At 48.5% G+C, this 19,712-nt stretch overlaps 1 protein-coding gene across 1 annotated transcript in view; it reads left to right on the forward strand.

Moving 5' to 3' along the window:
- The first annotated feature begins 1,242 nt into the window (after window positions 1–1,242).
- Fgd1 (FYVE, RhoGEF and PH domain containing 1) overlaps window positions 1,243–19,712 on the forward strand; it is a 42,064-nt gene continuing 23,594 nt past the window's right edge. The window contains exons 1-2 of the mRNA XM_026407432.2: window positions 1,243–1,549; window positions 19,476–19,649. Of these exons, the coding sequence (XP_026263217.1) occupies window positions 1,243–1,549; window positions 19,476–19,649 (481 nt within the window). The remainder of the gene's footprint in view (window positions 1,550–19,475; window positions 19,650–19,712) is intronic.

Here is a 19,712-nt window from a genome sequence, read left to right on the forward strand (position 1 = left end):
TTCCTGCCTGGGAAAAGGCGGACAGTTGGACGGATTCAGGACTGGGATGTTGCCAAGCCCATGCGACAAATCAGGGAACTGAGGCTACTGGTAAGAGAGTTGAAAAGTAAAAGACCATGAGATCTGGTCTGAGCAAAGTGAAGAGTACAGGCCAGCTATGACCAAACCCTAGGGAAACTCTGGAACGTGTGGAAAGGCTTCTGGAAGAGAGTGATAGGCGAGCGGAAGAAGACTTGACATGGGATGGAAGAACAGATTTAGAGGATGGTGCCAGGAGATTTGCCGGTGTGGAAACATTGAAGGTTGGAGAAGGCAAACTGAGGGAGAAATTTTAAGGGGTAGGAGGAGGGCCTTGAAGGCATTCGCTGCGAGAAGTGAGGCGGGACCGACGAGGGGGCGTGGTCAAGCGCAAATCCCGGGCGAGGGGGCGGGCCCCGGTAACTGGGTCCCAGCGCCGCTGTGGCTGCGGCTGGGCTGCCTCAGGGACGGGCCCCCGCCTCCCCATCCCCCTTCCCAGGGCTTCTTCCCGCCCGCCGCCGCGGAGACCAAGGCTGAGGCTGGAGAGGACGGTGGAGCCCGGCCCAGGCAGTTTCCCTGCCCCCCGCGGCTGGAGCATCGTCCGGAGGACGGGCTGAAGGAGAGCCCCGCAGCCGGAGCGCGCGGCGCACACGCGCGCCCCCAGGCCACCGCCGTCCTCTCTTCCCTCCCTTACCCTCCCCTTCCCTCTTCTCCGCCCCCAGCCTCCGCTGCGGCGGGAGGAAGAACCCTTTCCGACCAGCCAAGAGAGCCCAGATCGATTCCCATTTGAGGAGAAAGAAGAGACCCCGCACTCAGATCCGACTGGCCGCTCGCCCCGGGGCCACGGAAGTGGCTCACAGTCCAGTGGAGAGCCCGCGCCGAGTGCAGCCCTCCGACCCTTGCCCAGCCGCAGCCGCATAGACAGCGCTCCCCAGCGGGCCCCCAGCCCCGCGGAGCCCACTCCCCGCTTGGGGCCAGGGCCGGCGATGCCTGGCACGGCAGCGGCGGTGGCCGCGGCTGCTGCTGCTACTGCCACCGCTGCCACAGCTGCTGGCCCCGGCCCGGGCCGGGGGCTCCAGTCTCCGCAGTGGGGCTGAGCCCGCAGCCCCGCCCCCCGAGCCTGAGGCCGCTGCTCCGCCGGGCGCCGGGCCTCCTCCGCCCGCGCCTCCGCCCCAGGAGCTGGAGCCAAGCGGGGAGCCCGGGCCCCGCGCCCAGGCCCGGACCATGCATGGCCACCGAGTCCCGGGGGGCGCCGGGCCTTCGGATCCCCAACACCCGGCCACGAATCCCCCAGGCGCAGCTCCATTGGCCTGTGCCGACTCGGACCCTGGAACCTCGGAGCCCGGACTACCCGTGCGCAGAGGCTCAGGCTCGACTCTTGGCGGCCCTCTGGATCCCCAGTTTGCCGGACCCTCGGACACCAACCTGGGTCCTGCTCCAGGGCCCCGGGTCTTGCCCTGCGGCCCCAGTCCACAGCACCACCGGGCCCTGCGCTTCTCCTACCACCTGGAGGGCTCGCAGCCTCGGCCTGGTGAGTGATCCAGAAGACATGGGAGCTCGGGCCAAAGGCCTGGTACTGGGAGCGGGTTCTTGTTCTCGGGCTCTCCAAGCCCCACCTCAGGGCTGCCCGCTCACCCTGGCCTCTTGGGTCCCCTCAACCCCAATTCCCTCCCCTTATCCCTCCACCTCCTGTCCAGTCCGTTCAACCTCTGTTCCCTGACTCTTCTTTCTGTCCCTGGTGCCCATCAACCCTGCCGACCCCTTTCTCTTCTATCTGTTGAGGCTACTGGGAGAGGAAGCACTTCAAGAAAAAGAGACAGTATTGCAAGATAGAAGTGGGGATTGGTAGGGGGAGTTTAGTTGGGGGAATGGGAGAAAAGGAGTCTCCCATTAGCCAAGTGCCTACATTGTGCAAGGCACGGAACTGGGTGCTTAACATAGGTTCTCATTTCACCTTCAGGAGCCCTCTGTTAAGTAGATATGTTAGCCCCATTTTGTTGGAAGGGAGGGAACTGAGACTCAGAGAAGTTAAATAATTTGCCCAAGGTTGCACAGCCACTATGGAATCTGAATTCAAAACCAGATCTGAGTCCAAAGTCTATGGTCTTTCCACTATCCCAAACTCAGGCTGGAGACCATGAAAGTAATGCCAAGCCTTCTGCTTATGTGATTTTCTCCTGTACTATTCAGCAGGCCTGGAGTATGAGTGGAAAAAAAAAAAGAGGGACGGGTGGATTGATCCAAGGTTGGGGTTGTGCCAGGTGTGTGTGGTAGGAGGACAAGGGAAGGGAGGAGCAGAAGGTGCTGATGAGAGAGAAAGGTGAAGATGTGGGTCTTGGGGGTCAGACTGGAGGAGAAGGGCTTGAGAGGTGGGTAGAGGGAGACAGTGGAAAGGTCAGAAGGGCAGAAACCAGTTGTAGCAGAGCTGGAGAGCTGTGGGCCATGAGGTTGTTTGTGGGGATAAATCAGAATGGTTGCTCAGATTTGCAGAGGTGGAGCAGCTCTAGGTCAGGCTGGGGCCATAGACTACTGCCTGAAGAGGCCTGTGAACTGCACAGCCTTAAGTGTCTGAGGAGCCCAGCAGGCCTCCTCCATATGGGGACATTCTCATTGGGCCTAAGCTCAGGAGCCATGGAGAAAGAGCAGTGCACATCTGCTTGCTCTGCCTTCCACTGAGACTAAAGGAGTTGTTGAGCCTGAGGGCTTTCAGGACTCACATCTGGCTCCACAGGTCTTTGGGATGGTAGCCAGCACCAGGTAGCACTAGTGAAGCATAAAACAATGAAAGGATGAGCCCCTTGGGCTGTCATGACCTTGGGCTATAGTCATAGAGCCTCTGGGAGATTTCAGGGAACTCCCTCCTTGTGGACTGGGGATAGCCAGTCTGACAACAGGCCCTTAACACCCTACCCTGCTTATTGCTTCTGCTGGTTTTCCAAGCTCCCCTTGACAGATGCTGTGTGGAGGGGGCTACTCATACTTTAATGTAGCTTCTTCTTTCAGATCCCAAAACACCCACGAGCACTCCCACCCTACTTAGGGCCTTTGCATTTGCTTTGCCTTCTGCCTTGTAGCTAGCTCTTCCCCTAGTCCTCCACCTAGTTTGCTCCTCATCTTTTGGGTCTCAGCTCAGATGTCACCTCCTCCAAGAGACCTTTCCTAATCACTTTAGATAGGACCACTTGTGAGTCTCTATCACAGCTGCCAGTATGCTTCCCATCCTTGTACTTAATACAATCTGAAATCACCTTATTGTGTGGTCTACTTGTTTATTGCCCATCTTCCTCCACTAGAATGTGAGCTCCATGAGGGCAAGGGGATTGTGTCTGTATTGTTCACTATTGTATCCCCGGTGACTAGCATAGTGCCCGGCACACAGAAAGTGCTCAATAAATCTTTGTTGAACAAATGCCTGAACAGATACTACATGAGCACATAGGTCCTCATAACTATAGCTTAAGAGAAGGACCCTGACTTCCTGCCCTCCATATACTCTTGGTCTGAGAGTTAGTAGCTGGGAGCATCTAGACCCCTGGTCCTTGACCTGTCTGATTTTTCCAAATCTACCCCCCCCACCCCGCCACAAAAGCAGCTCAGCATTCCCAAGATCCTTTTTCCAAGTGAAGTATCTGACTCTGTAATTGCATGGTGGGTGTTTTTTTTGTTTTTTTAAGTGAGGATTGGGCAAAAAAGGGTATCAGGGAGAGACCTGGTCTCCCATCCAAACATTCATAACTGACTCACTCTGTGACCCCAGGTGACTGACTTCTCTTTTCTGAGCCTCAATTGCCTTGTCTAGAGAATGCCATGAGGAGACTGTGAGGTACTGGTTGCAAAGCCTGCAGCATGGTTTAAACCCTCAGTAACCAGGAGTTTAAAAAAAAAAAGAAAATAATAAGAAGAGAGGAAAACCTTTTGAAGAGGAGGCGGAGGAATTACTCAAGCACTGGCAAGGCGGGTGCTGGGCCATGTGATTCACAGTAGCATGGATTGTGAGAGGCCCGCCTCCCCCACTGCCCAGCCAGCCCAGGGGTAGGCACAAGTGACTTGCTTCTCTCTCCACCAGACTAGCCTATAATTGGCTCAAAGAGGGCAGGGTTGGTGGTTGTAGGGTGTGTGTGTGTGTAAGAGGGGGAGAGAGGGTTTCCTGAACTTCAATTAAAGGGTTGAAACATTTTAATCCACATGTTAAGATTTCAGTATGCCTGCTGACTTCCTCCCTTACACTGCTGAGGCCTTATTGAATCACCATCCTTAGGGCCCAGTGGCCTAGGCCTGCAAGTGGCGGGGAGGCTTTTAAAAATAATGATTATATCTTATCTGTATGAAAAGCCTTGAATTGCTTCCAAGTCCTTTCTCTTTTAGCTGTCCTATCTGATTCCTGGTGAAGGAAGGGACAGTTATTATGCCCATTTTCCAGGTTGATAAAACTTAAGGCTTCAATTGGGTCATTGGGATAAACCAGTGAGTTGCCACAGGGGCTTTGAGAAGGTTGGGAAGGGTACAGGTTTGCTCATAGGGATTTAAGAGAATCCTATCCTTTTTCCCATGGTTGATGTCTAGAATGTTCTTCCAAATACTGGAGGTTTGGGGGAACTCAGGGCCTGACCTAGCTCAAAAGAGTTGCATGTATTGTTAGAGCCTTTTTGCAGGTAGTAGGGGAAACAGCCAATTTGGGAGACAGCAGGAAAGGCTGGATCTTTCTGATTTGGAGTCTGGGGAGGGTCTAAGGGTATAATTCAGTTGTAGCGTACTTGCCTAGTATGTGCGAGGTCTTGGTTCCATCCCTACCACTGAAAAAATAGTGGAACTGGGAAAGACCCTAGACACTGTCTGGTTCTGGGCCTCCCAAACTGAGTGAGCATCAGAATCCCTTGTTTATCATAAAAAGAAATAAAAGCTATTCCCAGACTCAAACTCAGAGTTCCAGAGTCTTGGGGTTGGAACCCAGGGATCAAGTTTTAAAAGGTTCTCAGGTGATTATGATGCATGGCCTAGAGTTGGAAACCACTAGCCAAGCCCAATTTCCAGTTGAGGCAGTGGAAGCTTAGAGAGGCAGTGATTTAGCCATGGTCCTATAGTGAGTCAGCATCCTGATGGCCAGGAGAATTCATTGCCCCCCCAGGGCCTTATATGGAACTCCCACAGTTTACTCTCAGCCCAGAAGGGAGACATGGGATCTAAGATAAAGGGAGTGAATCAATCCCTCACCCACATACACACAAACACTGGTTACCTCAGTTTACCTCTAACCCCAGCTCTTGTGAACAGCTGTCATTTGGCAGTTTCCAATTAGAAGGGAGTTGTAGTTCTGGTACTCTGGGGAGATGAAATCCTGATATCAGTAGTGCCCAGCACAGGGCCTGTCCCAAGGGAAAGGTCCTAGAGAGGTGTCAAGAATTGTAGAACTAGAGAGGAACATGGAGGACAGTTTATGCAGGAGGTTTGGTGAGAGCAAAAACACCAAGACATGGGGTACTGAGTGGGACTGGTATTGGGAGGAGTAGAGGGATAAGTTTGGTAAGGGGGCTTTCTCCTGAGTGCAGTCAGTAGTCACTGAAGGGTTTATTAACGGGAGAATGATGTGCTCAGATATGGGGGTTTGAAGCTCCCCATAAGTATACATGGAGAATGGATGAAAAGGGTACAAGCAGGGAGACAGGCAGGTGGGTATTGCAGTCGTTTCAGAGAGAGGTGATGGTAGTTCTCATTAGAGTAACAGCAGGTAGGGAAAGTATGATCTGAGAAACATTTAGATGCTAACATGAACAAGCCTTGATAGTCAGATGTAGAGGCTGCAGAAGAGGGGAAAGGGCAGGGTGGCTCAGGATTGTTTTCTGAGACCAACCCACAGACTTGATGAATGATGGTGGGGCCATGTACATGCAAGAGAAGGAGAAGATTTAGGGGAAAATAGTGAGTTGTGTTTGAGACATGGTGAGATTGAGAGGCCTGGTGGGGACATCAAAGTAAAGATGGATTCAAAATCTCATAATGGTCTGGGCCAGAGATATTTGGGAGTTTTCACCACCAACACATCCCATGGACCACATGGTGTCTCATGGAGAGATATGTATGGCTCTGAGGGCCAGTCCCATCCTTGAAGACAGTGAGGGCAGCAGAGTCACATTCAGGTGAATCACTCATTACCTGCCCAAAGTTTGCCCTACAAATGTGTCTTTTTTTGTGGAGGAGCAGGGGTTATTTTGTTTTAGTTTTTAATTTTGGGTGCTGGGGATTGAACCCAGAAACACTTTACCGCTAAGCAATGTCTCTAGTCCTTTTTATATTTTACTTTGAAATAGCGTCTTGCTAAGTTACTGACGACCTCTCTAAGTTGCTGAGGCTGGTCTCAAACTTGTGATCCTCCTGCTTTAGCCTCCTGAGTTGCTGGGATTACAGGCATGTGCCACCGTGCCCAGCTGTAGGGGAGCAGTTTTTAAAATGTATGTGGAGCTGAGACCTATTTCACATACACCCAGGGTAGCTGACTTTTGCAAAGAACTGAGGAAGTACTCCTGAAAGTCAAGCCAAATACTAGTAAAGTAAATTCATATGGCTTCCTCAATGTTTCCCATGTTGAGGGAATCCTGAGAGGCCACAGAGGGGGTTTGCTCATTGAAAGGAGAAGAGAGGGCTGAGGACAGGAGGGGTCCTAGTGGGTTCTGAAGGGTGTTTTGGAAAATAGTAGGTCAGATTCTAGGGGGAGGGATGTCTGGGAAAAGACCCAGATTTGGTTCCTAGTCAGCTGGGGCCTTCCAAATAAACACAACAAAATTAAAAGACCCTGGTTAGCTGGACAAAGGACTTCCCCAGACAGAACTAAAAGAATTAGCTGGGCACAGTGGTCTATAACTGGAATCCCAGTGTCTAAGGAAGCTGAGGCAGGAGAATTGCAAGTCTGAGGCCAGCCTCAGCATACAAGTGAGGCCCTAAACATCTCAATGAGACTTTGTCTCAAAATAAAAAATAAAAAGTGCTGAGAATGTAGCTCAGTGGTAAGCCATCCCTGGGTTCAATACCAGTAACAAAAAGGGAAGAAGAATTGAGGTTTCCAAATGTAGATTCTCATCATCTCCTGAGTCCTTTCAGGTCCTGTACCTCAGGGAGAGCCCAGGTATGGCTGCCTGCTCCCTGAAGATGAGTAGCTAAGATTGCACCAGACACAAGCCATGAGTTTCTGGGGGCCAGATAACTAAATGCCTTAAACAGATGTGGAGCTGGCCAGACACTGGCTGGGAGGGACTAGGACCTGTCTGGAATGAGGGCAGGAAGCGAAGTCTGCCATTGGCTAGCCCCTCAGGTTTAAGTTCCCTCATCTTGAGAGCAGACATCTTTGGAACAAGAAATCCAGCCTCTTGGAGTTCTAGTGTCCAGTTCCTTGAACCTGGAAGGCATCATGCCTCCAAAATACCTGGAAACAAGGTTGCAGGGCAGCAGCTGAAGGAACCTCAGTACTCCTGGCTCTACTATTGGTTCATTGTTCCTCTAGGCCTCTTCTCCCCACTCAAGGCCTTAGTTTCTCCATCTATAACATCACAGACCTGCTTTTTCCCACTTGTTAAGCATATAATGTCATCCATAAATACTTGGTGAGCAAATAATTGAGAAAGAAGGGGTAGGAGGTCATTTCTTTAACATGTGTCCATTGAGTGCCTTCTACATGCTAAGTTCTGAGCTGGGTGCTGGGTGGGCAACAAGGAGCTCATTTCTATCAGGAAAGGCACACTACAAATAATTCCAAGCAAGGATGCTGCAGGAACACATGGGGAGGAGGCAGGGAAAAGAGGACTCTTGAGTTGAGACCTGAAGGGATAAATAGCAGTCCAGAGGTAAGAAGTGGAAAAGTGGTTCAGGCCACGGGAACAACATGTGCCCAAGCCCCAGGCAGAAGAGAGCACTTTCGAGGAACAGACAAGAGGCCATTGTGGCTGGAGATTGGGGGTGGGGAAGTGTTCATGAGCTTAGGCTTTCCTTGTCCCTGTGCTCAGGAGTTTGTAGTTCACCCCCAAGGCAAGGGGAGCTCTTCAGAGGCTGAAGGAATTGAAGGGGCTGTGTTCTCCAAAAGCTGGCTGTGTTGTAGAGAGTGCCTTGAAGAGGGCCCTGCGGATGCAAGGGAAATTACTTAGGAGGCTGGAGGGGGGCAGTGTATGGATTCTCCAGCTACTGAGGGAGCCTCAGCTGCAGAACTTGGGAACTTGCTGGATGTGTGACTTGAGGGAGAGGCAGGAGTGGTGGAGAAAGCCCAGTTTGGGACTTGGGGAAGTGAGTAGAGGGAGGTGCTGCTCTTGGGATGGGGAAGGCAAGAGGAGCAGACTAGAGTGGGGTTAGCAGTGTGGTTGATTTAGGATGCACCGAGGAGTCCAAAGTCAGGATATCTAGGTGAGAGCGCCCAACCGACGTCAGCTGTGCCTATGTGGGCCCCAGAGTAAAGTTAGGAGGGTGAGGGGCACACGTGTGTGGCTGAAGCCTCCAGGGAGCCGCAGGCTCTTCCAGGTGCCAGTGGCTTTTAGTTGTTTGTACTGCATCCCCGTGGCCCCTGAAGGGAAGGGGTTAAGTCACGGAGGGAAGGCGCCTGTGGAAAGCGGGAAAGGCGGGACTGGCAGGGCTGGCCCCTGGGAGCTGCAGCTGGCATAGAAGCCTTTCCGCCCGGGCCTGCTAGGCCCGCGCCGCCACCGCTGTGGACGCTGCTGCTGCTGCTGCTGCTGCCGCCACCACCGCCCACGCTGCCGCCTTCACCTTCACCTTCACCTTCCCTGCTTCCCCTCCAGCTTCTTTTTGGCTCCCCTGAGTGGGGCCTCCCTACCTAATGCATTCCAGGTGTAGACGCCGCCCCTCCCCCACCCCGGGGCCGCAAGGGAGGGGGGCAGGGAAGGCCTGGGTCTTTTTCTTGCTGTGCATCTCTTAGGGTGAGTCTCCCGGTGTCACTGACTGCTTCTCTCTCTGGAGAGTGTCTTCAAGGATCCCTTTTCTTCAGGCCCGTGTCTTTGGCATGGGCTGGCAAGAGGGAGAGTCCCCTCAGACCCAGGTCTGATTCTTTTCTAAAGTTTCATGTGACCTTGAGAAAGTCACCTTACCTCTCTGAACCTCGGTTTTCTCATCTGTAAAATGGGGTTGAAATTCCTACTTCCTAGGGCTGTTTTAAGGATTAAATGTTACCGGCAGAGCCCACAGCCCTCAGCATGGCACACTGCAGTATGGTTCAACAAGTGGCCCTGGCCTGCTCTTTTTCTCCTTGACCCTTTGCTTTTCTGGGTCTGCATCCCTCACTGACTTCCATGCTCCATGTGGACCTCTTTGTCTCTGTCTCCCTTCTGACTTGTCCCCTCCCTTTGCTCTGTGTGTGTGTGTGTGTGTGTGTGTGTATCTGGGTCTCTAGTTTTCCTGTCTTCTCCCTCCTTTCTTTGTCCCAGTGTCTTTCACTATCAAGTGTCTTTTTCCCTCATAGTCTTTCTGTGTCTCCAACTTTCAGATTTGACTGGGCCGCTGGTGCATGGGAAGGGAGATGGGTGGGTGTTGGGGTCCCTAGGGTCGAGGCAGGGGTCAGAGGGACCATCCCGTTGTGGCTTTGTCCTCCCAGGGAGGGGAATCCCAGCCAGCGTGGCAGCCCTAGCACTGGGTAATTACTGCCCCCAGTGCTCCCAGCTGCAGTTCCACTCCCTTCCCTTCCTGTCCTCTGAAGTCCCCAGCTCCTCCCGGGGGTGGAGCTACCACCCCCTATCCTTCTCTGGTCTCTGGTCCAAAGAAACAGAGAGGAGGTGGCCAGGCCTTCACAGCAGTCAAGCCACTGGATGAGGGATGGACTGCTTGTGCTCTCATGTGACTGTGGTGTGCATGTTTGTGTGTGCGCGCGCGCGTGCGCACGCACATGTGCCTGGCTGTCCGCCTGAGTTTGTCCCCATGGGTCTTCTTTGTGTCTTAATGTTCTTGTTTTTGTATGTCTGTATGTTTTCATGTGTGTTTTTGGATCTAGATATATTGTATGTTCCAGATAGTATGTCACCTTAACTCAATCTAAACGTGGAGGTTTCTAGATGTTTCTGCATATGGGTCTCTATATATCTAGTGTCTGTCTGTCTGTTTCTGTGTGTCCCCTATAGGTCTATGTCTTTTTTTTTTTTTTTTTTTAGTACCGGGAATTGAACCCAGGGTGTTTAACCACAGAGGCATATCCCCAGCCCATTTTTATATTTTATGTAGAGACAGGGTCTTGCTGAATTTCTAAGTGCCTTGCTAAGTTCCTGAGCCTTTTTTGAACTTGTGATCCTCCTGCCTCAGCCTCCTTGGTCCCTCCTTGGTCCCTTACAAGCATAAGCCACCTCACCTAATATAGGTCTATGTCTTGATGGTGGTGGTTGTTCAGTGGGGTAGGGTGCTGCCTGCCTTCATCTTTTGGTCTCCCCTGCCCCTTCTTTCTGTTCTGGAGCCTTCTTGTAAACCCAGAGCTCTCTGTCCTTTAGACACACACTTCAACCATACCACCCTCCAAAGTATCCATAATTTTGCCCACTCTTCTTTCCTTGTCTGTGGGTCCATCTCCATATATTAAAAAAAAAAAAAACCCTATCCTGAACAGCTCAACTAAAAACTACCTCCTTTATAAAAAATTCTCTCCACTGCATCTAAATGTGATTTCTTTTCTAAGTCATCAAACATTCACTGAAGATGTATTCTATGAGTCTGGACATAGACACACTTGGGATACGGCTCCAGTTACTATTAGCTGGGTATCCTCAAATAGGTTATTTTGCTTTTTATTTTTTTGGTTGTTGCTGTTGGTGGTTAGTTGTTTTGTTTGTTTGTAGTATTGTGAATTGAATCCAGGGGCATTCTATCACTAAGATATATCCCCAGCCCTATTTATTTATTTATTTATTTATTCATTTATTTTGTAGTGCTGAGGATTTAATCCAGGGGTGCTCTACCACTGAGCTGTACCCTCAGCCCTTGAGACAGTGTCTCACTAAATTGCTGAGGGACACACTAAATTGTTGAGGCTGGCTTCAAATTTGTGATCCTCCTGCCTCAGGAGGAGTTGCTGGGATTATAGGCATGCACCATGGCACCCAGTTTATTTCATTTCTTTGTGTCTCAGTTTCCTCATCTGTAAAATGGAGCTAATAGCTCACAGAGTAGGAGGATGGCACACAGGAGAGTATCAAGACAATGCCTGACCTAGAATAGGTGTTCAACAAACAGTTGAATTGCTATACCTTGTATTTCCCACTAAAATATTATCAGCATAGGTGACTGCTGTGGTGCACACCTGTAGTCCCAGAGACTCAGGAGGCTGAGGCAGGAGAATTGAAAGTTCAAGGCCAGCCTTGGCAACACAACTTAGTGAGACTCTATCTCTAAAAATATTTAAAAATAAACTGGGGGTATAGCCAAGTGGCAGAGTATTCCTGGGTTAAATAGCCAGTACCACACACAAGAAAAATTAACAGCTTGAGTTCCAGAGAATTCAGAATTTTCTTAGAATCCCCTGCTCTTTTCTTTAGGCATCCTGTGCAGGGCAGAAGGTGAACGGAGCCAGACAGAAAAAAAAAAAAAGCAGATTCTAATTTGATGAATTCCTGAAAAGTATTGCATAGGCCAACTTCCTGGGCCTCCTCAGGCCCAACAGAGACCAGGTACTTCCAGAAGGTGGAACAGGCTCCTCCCTAAGACCAGAGCATGCCTTGTAGGGCAAAAGCTGAACAGCAGAAATGAAATAACTCAGATTTTAAAGTGATGACCTAAAAGTTGAATTGGATCCCAAGGTTTATTTGACCTGTTCACTGTTTTTAAAATGCAGTTTCATACAAAAATCTGGATTTCTGGATTCTCTTGAAATATTGCAAGATTTGGCAGTACATGGCCCTAGTCCTACAAGGTAAAAACAGATTGGAGGGGAGGAGCTGCTGTCCCTACTTTAGGTGAGGATGTGCTCTTCACTTTACCACAATTCATACCATTCCCTATTGCTCTTTACTATCCCATTCCACAGAAAGGTTCTCCCTTTACATAAGGGTCCATGCTTTACAGGAAGGTCCTACACTTTACAGAAGGGACCACACTTTACTAAATAAGCATTCCTCCATTTTTCATACAAAGCTTCTATTTTGTCAGAGTCATTCAATTACTGGTAGGTCATACATTTTACAAAAGAGTTTCTATAGAACTTGCCTCATTTTACAGAATGTCCCTGCACTTTGAAGGAAGCTCTTTCATTTTACAGAAACTTCTTCCTTTTCAGAAAGGGCTTTTTCATCAGAGACTTCTATTTTATAGAAAGCTTCTCCATTTTTCAGGAGGGTATGGAGGACATACTCTTTTTTTAAAAAAAATATTTTTAGTTGTAGATGGACACAATATCTTTATTTTATTTATTCATTTTTTCTATGTAGTGCTGAGAATCAAACTCAGTGCTTCATGCATGCCAGGTAGGCTCTCAAAAGTATCTTCACAGTCAGGCACAGTGGTGCATGCCTGTAATCTCAGCAGCTGAGGAGGCTGAGGCAGGAAGATCACAAGTTCAAGGCCAGACTCAGCAACTCATTGAGGCCCTCTGCAACTTAGCAAGATCCTATCTTGAAATTTTTTTAAAAAGGGCTGGGAATGGGCTGGAGTTGTAGGTCAGTGGTAGAGTGCTTGCCTCACATGTGTGAGGCCCTGGGTTCCATCCTCAGTACCACATAAAAATAAACAAATAAAAATAAAGATGTTTTTTAAGAAAAAAAGGGCTGGGAATGTGACTCAATGATTAAGTGCTCCTGAGTTCAGTCCTTAATAACACACAAACACAAAGTCTTCATTCCCCATTTTTCTGCTGAGTCCTTTATGTTCAGAAGACTAGTGGACTTAAGGGAAGGAACCTCTGGACTACCCACAGGGTTCCTGTAAACATCTCCTCCTGCACATTTCACACTTGACAGAGCTTTGTGTTTGGACTTCCAGAAAGAACATCTGCCAGGCCAAGCAAGTCCTGTGTACAGTCTGGCCTTGAAGGTGAATTGGGGCAGCTGAGCTGGAGTTCATATTCAAGGGGTAGGCAGGAAGAGGTGGGGCAGTTTTGCCTTCATCCCTTGCTTTTTCTCTCAAGCTGTGGGACTCCCCCCCACAGAGCTGGCTTCTCAAAAGGCATTTTCCTCTTTGCTGTTGTTCTTTCTTCTCCACTCCCTCTGTTCCCTTTCCCCACCCCAACCCCACCCCAGGAATTCCAACTGTCCCTGGGGCCTACCTCTCAGCCAGGAAAGGCAAAGATTTGAGGGCTATTGGGAGAAGTTTACATCAGCTGTGAAAAGGCCTGAATGCTAGGGTCAGCTTCTGCCCACCTAGCATCTCACAGATTCCTCACAACAAAAAGCACACACATATTGTCCCAGTTTTACAAATGGGGAAATTGGGAGTTCAAGCTATGCAGCCCCTTGCCCCAGGTCACCAGGGAGTTAATGGCCAATGTCCAGTCTTGGGGCCCTAAGAGCTATCTTGAAATTAAGCCAAGGCTACAGCTGGGAGAAGAGAGAGGGGATAGTGCTGGCCAGGGAAGAGGGGAAACTGGCAGCTGAAATTCCCAGAAAGAGGTGAAGGAAAAGTAGGGTCTGGTTCCAGTGGGAATGGGCCAAAAGAGGAGTCCTTGTCCTCAAGCTCAGCTAGAAGCTGGACCTCCTCTGCCAGTAAACCCAGAAGCATGTGCTCAGGGCACCTGCCAAGCAGGGGCATACAGCAATCAGAAACAATTTTTGGAATGATTTTGCTATTTCAACAATAATAAATTGTCATGGGAAAATTTGAAACTCAGATGCAATTCTTGACACATATTTTAGACTTTTGTATGGTTTGTATTTTGAATTGTGTTTGAATGGAGGAGACAGGGCATCATTGTCTTTTCACCTCTAATAGGAATACTGCCCTGATCTACGGAGCTCTTGTGGTGAAGAGGGCTGGATTCTGTGCCCATCTCTGGCTGGGTTTACTTGCATTTCTCAATGTATCAGTAGTTTTGTGCTGGGTTCAGCTTCTAGCTGAATTCAAGAGCAAGGACTCCTCTCTTTGGCCCACACCCACTGGAACTGAACCTTACTTCACTTTCCCTTCTTTCTGGAAATTTCAGAACCAAACCAGGAAGCTGCTATTATTATCTTCTTTTCCAGACATGGAACCAAGACTCAGAAAGATGGGGACTGAGAACCACTTAGCTAGTAAATGGTGGTGTTGGAATTTCATGGGATGTTCAACTGGTAAACTCTATGCAAATAGTCCCCAATCCAAAACAAAACAACAAATTCCAAAATCTGAAAGAATCTGAAAAATTCTGGTCTGAAGCCTTTCAGATAAGGGATGCTCAACCTGTGTAGCATAATATTTTAGTATAAGTATGCATAAAACATGCTTATACTAAAACATCTATTTGTCATTCGTGTGAAATTTGAATTTTACTGGGTGTCCTGTATTTTATCTGGCTATCTTTTTCCTGACCTCTCCCTCTCCTGAGCTCCCCAATCCCAACAGGCTAACCCCCTTGCACCTTCTGAGCCACCACTTAACTTTTTCTGAATGAGAGTCTCTTGTCTTTAAGATTGGGAGCTCCCTGAAGGTAACAGTCAAAATTTCCCTAACTTGGGCTGGGGGTGTAGGTCAGTGGTAGAGCACTTACATAGCATGCAAAGCCCTGTGTTCTACACCCAGCCTGCAAAAAACAATTGCCCTTCCAGCATGCTGAGAGTCAAGAGGGGTGAAGGCAGAGCAAGGAGGATGTACACCCACCTCCACACCCACAGCAGAGCTGAGAAGAACCCAGGTGCTCTTGGGGTGCCCAGGATGTGCTTCCTGTCAGTGCCAAGAGATGTCCAAGTGGTAGTAGTGGTTGTGTATGTGCACTTTGCATGTTGTATATGAGTATATGGAAAGGCTTTGTGGTTCTCTCTGCGTCTTTGAGGACTGTGTACAGTAGATGTGTCACTATATTGTTGTAGGACTTGGTGATGTGTCTTTATGGGTGTGAGGAGGCCTCCTTTGTGTCCTCTGTTCTGTTGGGCAATGAGAACTCTGGTAAACCCAGGGGTAAAAGGGCAGTGCTGATAGAGGATCTTGTCAGGGGTATGGATTTATGTGTGAGAATGTTGTGGATTATCAACCATTTAAAAATGGGCCATTTATATTCCTGTAATCTCAGCAACTCAGGAAGCTGAAGGAGTAGGATCACAAGTTCAAGGGCAGCCTCAGCAATTTAGTAAAAACCTCAGTGACTTAATGAGACCATTTCAAAATTTGAATAAAAGTTAAAGGATTGGGTGCTGGGGTTGTAGCTCAGTGGTAGAGCGCTTAACTAGCATGTGTGAGGCACTAGGTTGAATCCTCGGCACCACATAAAAATAAATAAATAAAATAAAGGTATTGTGTCCATCTACAACTAAATTCTTTTTTTTTAATTAAAGAAAAAAAATGAAAGGATTGGGAATGTAGCTCAATGGCAGAATAGCCCTGAGTTCAATCCCTAGTACAAAGAAAAAGTGGGCTGGAGAAAACTAATGTAGGACCTAGCTTGGTGCTGATTAGGTGAGTCAGTGGGAAGGCCTGTGGTTTCTAGAAAGGGGAAGGGGGCATCCTACCCTGGAAGCTCCCTGAGAGCAGGAATGGGATTTTCTTGTCTGCCAGCATACAGTGGACCAGGCTCAGAAATATTTGTAGGGGAAATCAGATAATTCAGTAGTGTTATAAGGTGCTGCAGAGACCTAGCTGAGTAGTTTCTGTTTTTATATGGGTGTTAGGAAGTTATGGAAGGTTTTTGTGTAGATAAGTCATAAGACCAAGCTATATTATTAAAAATGCAGCCAACCATCAAGAGGGAGCAAGCCCTGGGGCCAAGGGATCCACTGAAAACAGGAGGGAAATTGGGAGTGTAGGTAAAGAAGAGAAAGGGAATACTGAAATAGGAAATGGAGGGATCTCAAACCTTTTTCCCCTTGGTGGAACCTAGGCTGGTTCTTAGCCAGACCTATACCACTAAACTTGAACCATGTAGTTTTTCCCTATAGGCAGAGTTGGGGTTGTCCCTCTTATTAACCACACTATGATTTGTGACTTTAAATCCGTGGAATCCACCCTGTCCCTCTTGGTTCCCTACTTTTCCAGCTTCCCCTTAGAAAGCAGGGTTAAGAGAAGAGTCCAGTCCAGAATCAGCCTGCCTAAAAGTCTGACATTGACTTGCTGTGTGACCTGGGGGTAGTCACTGCCTCTCTGTCTGCTTTCATCTCCAGTTAGAAACTGAGCTGAGAATCCCTGCCCCGCTCACCTGGGATTCAGCCTACTATTCTGTAGGGCTGCCTACAAGAAGGCAGAGAGAATAGAGAGACAGGGCCATGTGTGGACTCCAGGGTGAGATAGGTGAGGAAGAGCAGAGGGTCACCACACCATGAAGAATAGCAGTGGAACAGCCCCACAGGAGACCTGCTGCCTTGCTACAGACCAGGTGGGGAGGGCTTTCTTAGAGAGGCACACTTGGGTTGGGGTATGGAGAAGGGATTTGTGGGTTCCACAGGCCTAGGGAGGCATACAAGGAGCTCCTGGGGTCTTAGCACTTGTGTGTATTTCTGGAAGAGGAGGTGTCTACATTTGTTCACTTGATCTTTGACCCTATCAGCTACTCTCTTGTGTCTCACTTTCTCTGGACAAGTGTCTTTCCAACTGTGTCTCCGCCTGTGCCTCCATCCAGGTGATTCATCCTCCTCAACCCCACGCCCAGGGGGAGGGCAGGGCAGGATCAGCCAGGATGTGCTGAGCAGGGCAGGGTAAGCAGCCCAGCTAAGCTGAGAGGAGCACCTCCTCAGTCCTGGCCGGGCCCTAACTGCTCAAGTGGGCAAGGAAGTGAGGAAACTGTACCCAAAGCAAGGTACCGGATGGCGGGGGGAGTGCTTGGCCTGGGACACCATGTTCCCTCAGCTAGAAAGGGCCCTTGGCCCGAGTCTCCTGGGGCTTACCTGGCCCAGGCATAGCGTGGGTGGGGTCAGGGGCACAAGGAAGGTTCTGGAATCCTGTGAGTTGAATATTCTTTCCTTCCAAGACTCAGAGACTTAAAAATCCCTTAAAACTCTGCCTTTATGACCTTGTAAGGGAGGATATGGATATCTCTGTGTGCCACTGCTATATCTTTTTGTAGTGGAGGTGATTGTTTACCAGGAGAAGGCAAGTGTCTTATGTCTGTGTGTATCCTAGGGCTAAGACCCTAATGTTTATTTCATGAGTGTGACATAGTAAATTATGTTATGTCTGTGATTCTGTGTTCATGTATCTGAGTAAGTAGTTGTCATTGTGTGAGGTTGTGTCTGGCCTGGTATAATTGACCCCACATGGCTAGTCTTTATGTTTAACCATGTTTGCAGATGTGTGGAGGTACATTATAATGTATATCATCTCCATGATTCTGTAAATTGAGATAGAGTTAAATGACACTGTGTATCTTTATGATTCAATGGAACCATGTTTGAGGGATGTATAATAAGGTATATGATGATGACGGTATGTGTTTAGGTGATTATCATGAGATGGTAGATTAGCCATTATGTGAGTATCTTTGTAACTGTGTATGACCATGTTTGCAGGTAAATATGATACCATGATCCTGTGTAATCATATGTGAGATCATAACTTCAGGTCTTTGTAACTGCATATGACCAGACAGACTTTCAGGAGTATAATGACCTGTGTTTGGATGTTTGAATTTATGTGGCCTTACAGTTGTGTAAAACTATAAATAACACCATGTGCTTTTGTGACAGAGTGGAACCATTTGTGACTGGTCGTTGATGAGACTGTCACACAGTTAACAGACCTTTTATGGCTATGAGAGTCCAAGTAACTGTGGCACAACATAACTGGCAATGTGTGCCACTGGTAGCTCTAGAAGCTCTGAACTACTGTTCACTCTTTTGTCCTCACACCTGCTTTCCTGCGTCTTTCCCTACACAAGCACCTTTTATGGCTCCATTCTGCCACAGGATAGATGTTCAACTCCTCAGCCTGTCATCCAAGCTTTATCCCCTTCTCTCTGGCCCCACCTGACTTCTCTGTAATATGAGGCATTCCTACGGCCCCCTCCCCAGTCAAGACCGCGTGTCAACCCTAAGAGACCCTTCACTGCCTTCCAGACTGAAATTTTTCTTGTGTCACCATCATCTCCAAGGCCCCAAACAGGTGGGTTTAGGAGGCCCTAAACTAAGGGAGGAGGAATAATACAAAAAGACTTCCTGTATTTCTGAATTTGCTGCTTGCTCTTTTAAACTCATTCTGGTGACCTGAACTCAGAATTCTGGATGTGTGTGTCAGGGGTAGCATATGTGTGGGTATGTGTTGATGTGAAAGTAGGCAAGACTAACACAGATTGGTGAGACACTGTTTTTTGTTGTTGTTGTTGGAGGTTTTTTCAGTGCTAGGGATTGAACCCAGGGGCACTTTAACAGTAAGCTACATTCCCAGTCCTTTTTATATTTTGTTTTGGGATAGGGTCTCACTAAATTGCCAACTCTGGCTTCCTGCCTCAGCCTCCCGAGTTACTGGGGTTTTAAGAAGCAAAACTTTTGCTCATGAAACACAGTTTCATCATTTTTAAGCTCACTCAGCTGTACAAAATTGTAGACAAAAAAAGTTCAAATATTCTCATAGCCTTAAAAAACAGGTTGAAGCCAGGAATGGTGACATACCTGTAATCTTGGTGAAATTAACCAGCAATTTAGTGAGACCCTCAGTAATTTAGCAAGACCCTGTCCCCAAATCCCAAGATGTTTATGTTTCTTTTCTTTCTCTTTTTTTTTTTTTTTTTTGTACTGGGGATTGAACCCAGGGGCACTCAACAGCTGAGCAACATCTCCAGCCCTTTTTACATTTCATTCTGAGACAGGGTCTCACCACGTTTCTTAGGCCCTCGCTAAATTGCTGAGACTGGCTTTGAACTCGAAATCCTCCTGCCTCAGCCTCCAGAGCCACTGGAATTATAGGCATATGCCACCATGCCTGGCTCTATCTCAAAATTTAAAAAAAAAAAAGGCTGAGGATGTAGCTTAGTATTAAAACACCCTTGGGTTTAATCCCCAGTACAAAAAAAAAAAAAAAAAAAAGATAGAAAATGGTTTATGCCAAGCATACCCACTGTAACTGTATAAACAAATGCTACAAATATACAAACTTTAGGGTGCTCATTCCCATCCCCAGCCTGATTAAACTCCCTAATAGTAATGCCCACTGATATACATGAAATCAATGCACTAATCACAAAGAACTCTTATCTGTTGATGAAAACAATCAGCCCAAGCCCTAGGCCTGGCTTCACATCTGAGGGCTGGGGTAGGGGTTTCCCAGCAGTGCATTGTGGCCATAAAAGGGGCTTCATGAAACCCAATACCCACGATACCTGCTAAGACATGGAACTCCCCTTTGGAGTAAAGTTAGTTGCTTCACATCCAGTTTCTCCCTTTCTGCAGGGCTGCACCAGGGAAACCGGATCCTGGTTAAAAGCTTGTCCCTTGACCCTGGCCAGAGCCTTGAGCCTCATCCAGAAGGCCCCCAGCGGCTTCGCTCAGATCCAGGCCCCCCCACTGAAACCCCTAGCCAGCGTCCTTCACCACTGAAGCGGGCACCAGGCCCAAAGCCACAGGGTAAGTGCTTCCAGAAAGAGCTGAAAAATGGCCCAGGGGAGGGGATAAAGGAGAGAAGTTAAC

This window comes from Urocitellus parryii, chromosome X (genome assembly GCF_045843805.1).
Source record: "Urocitellus parryii isolate mUroPar1 chromosome X, mUroPar1.hap1, whole genome shotgun sequence".
NCBI lineage: Eukaryota > Metazoa > Chordata > Mammalia > Rodentia > Sciuridae > Urocitellus > Urocitellus parryii.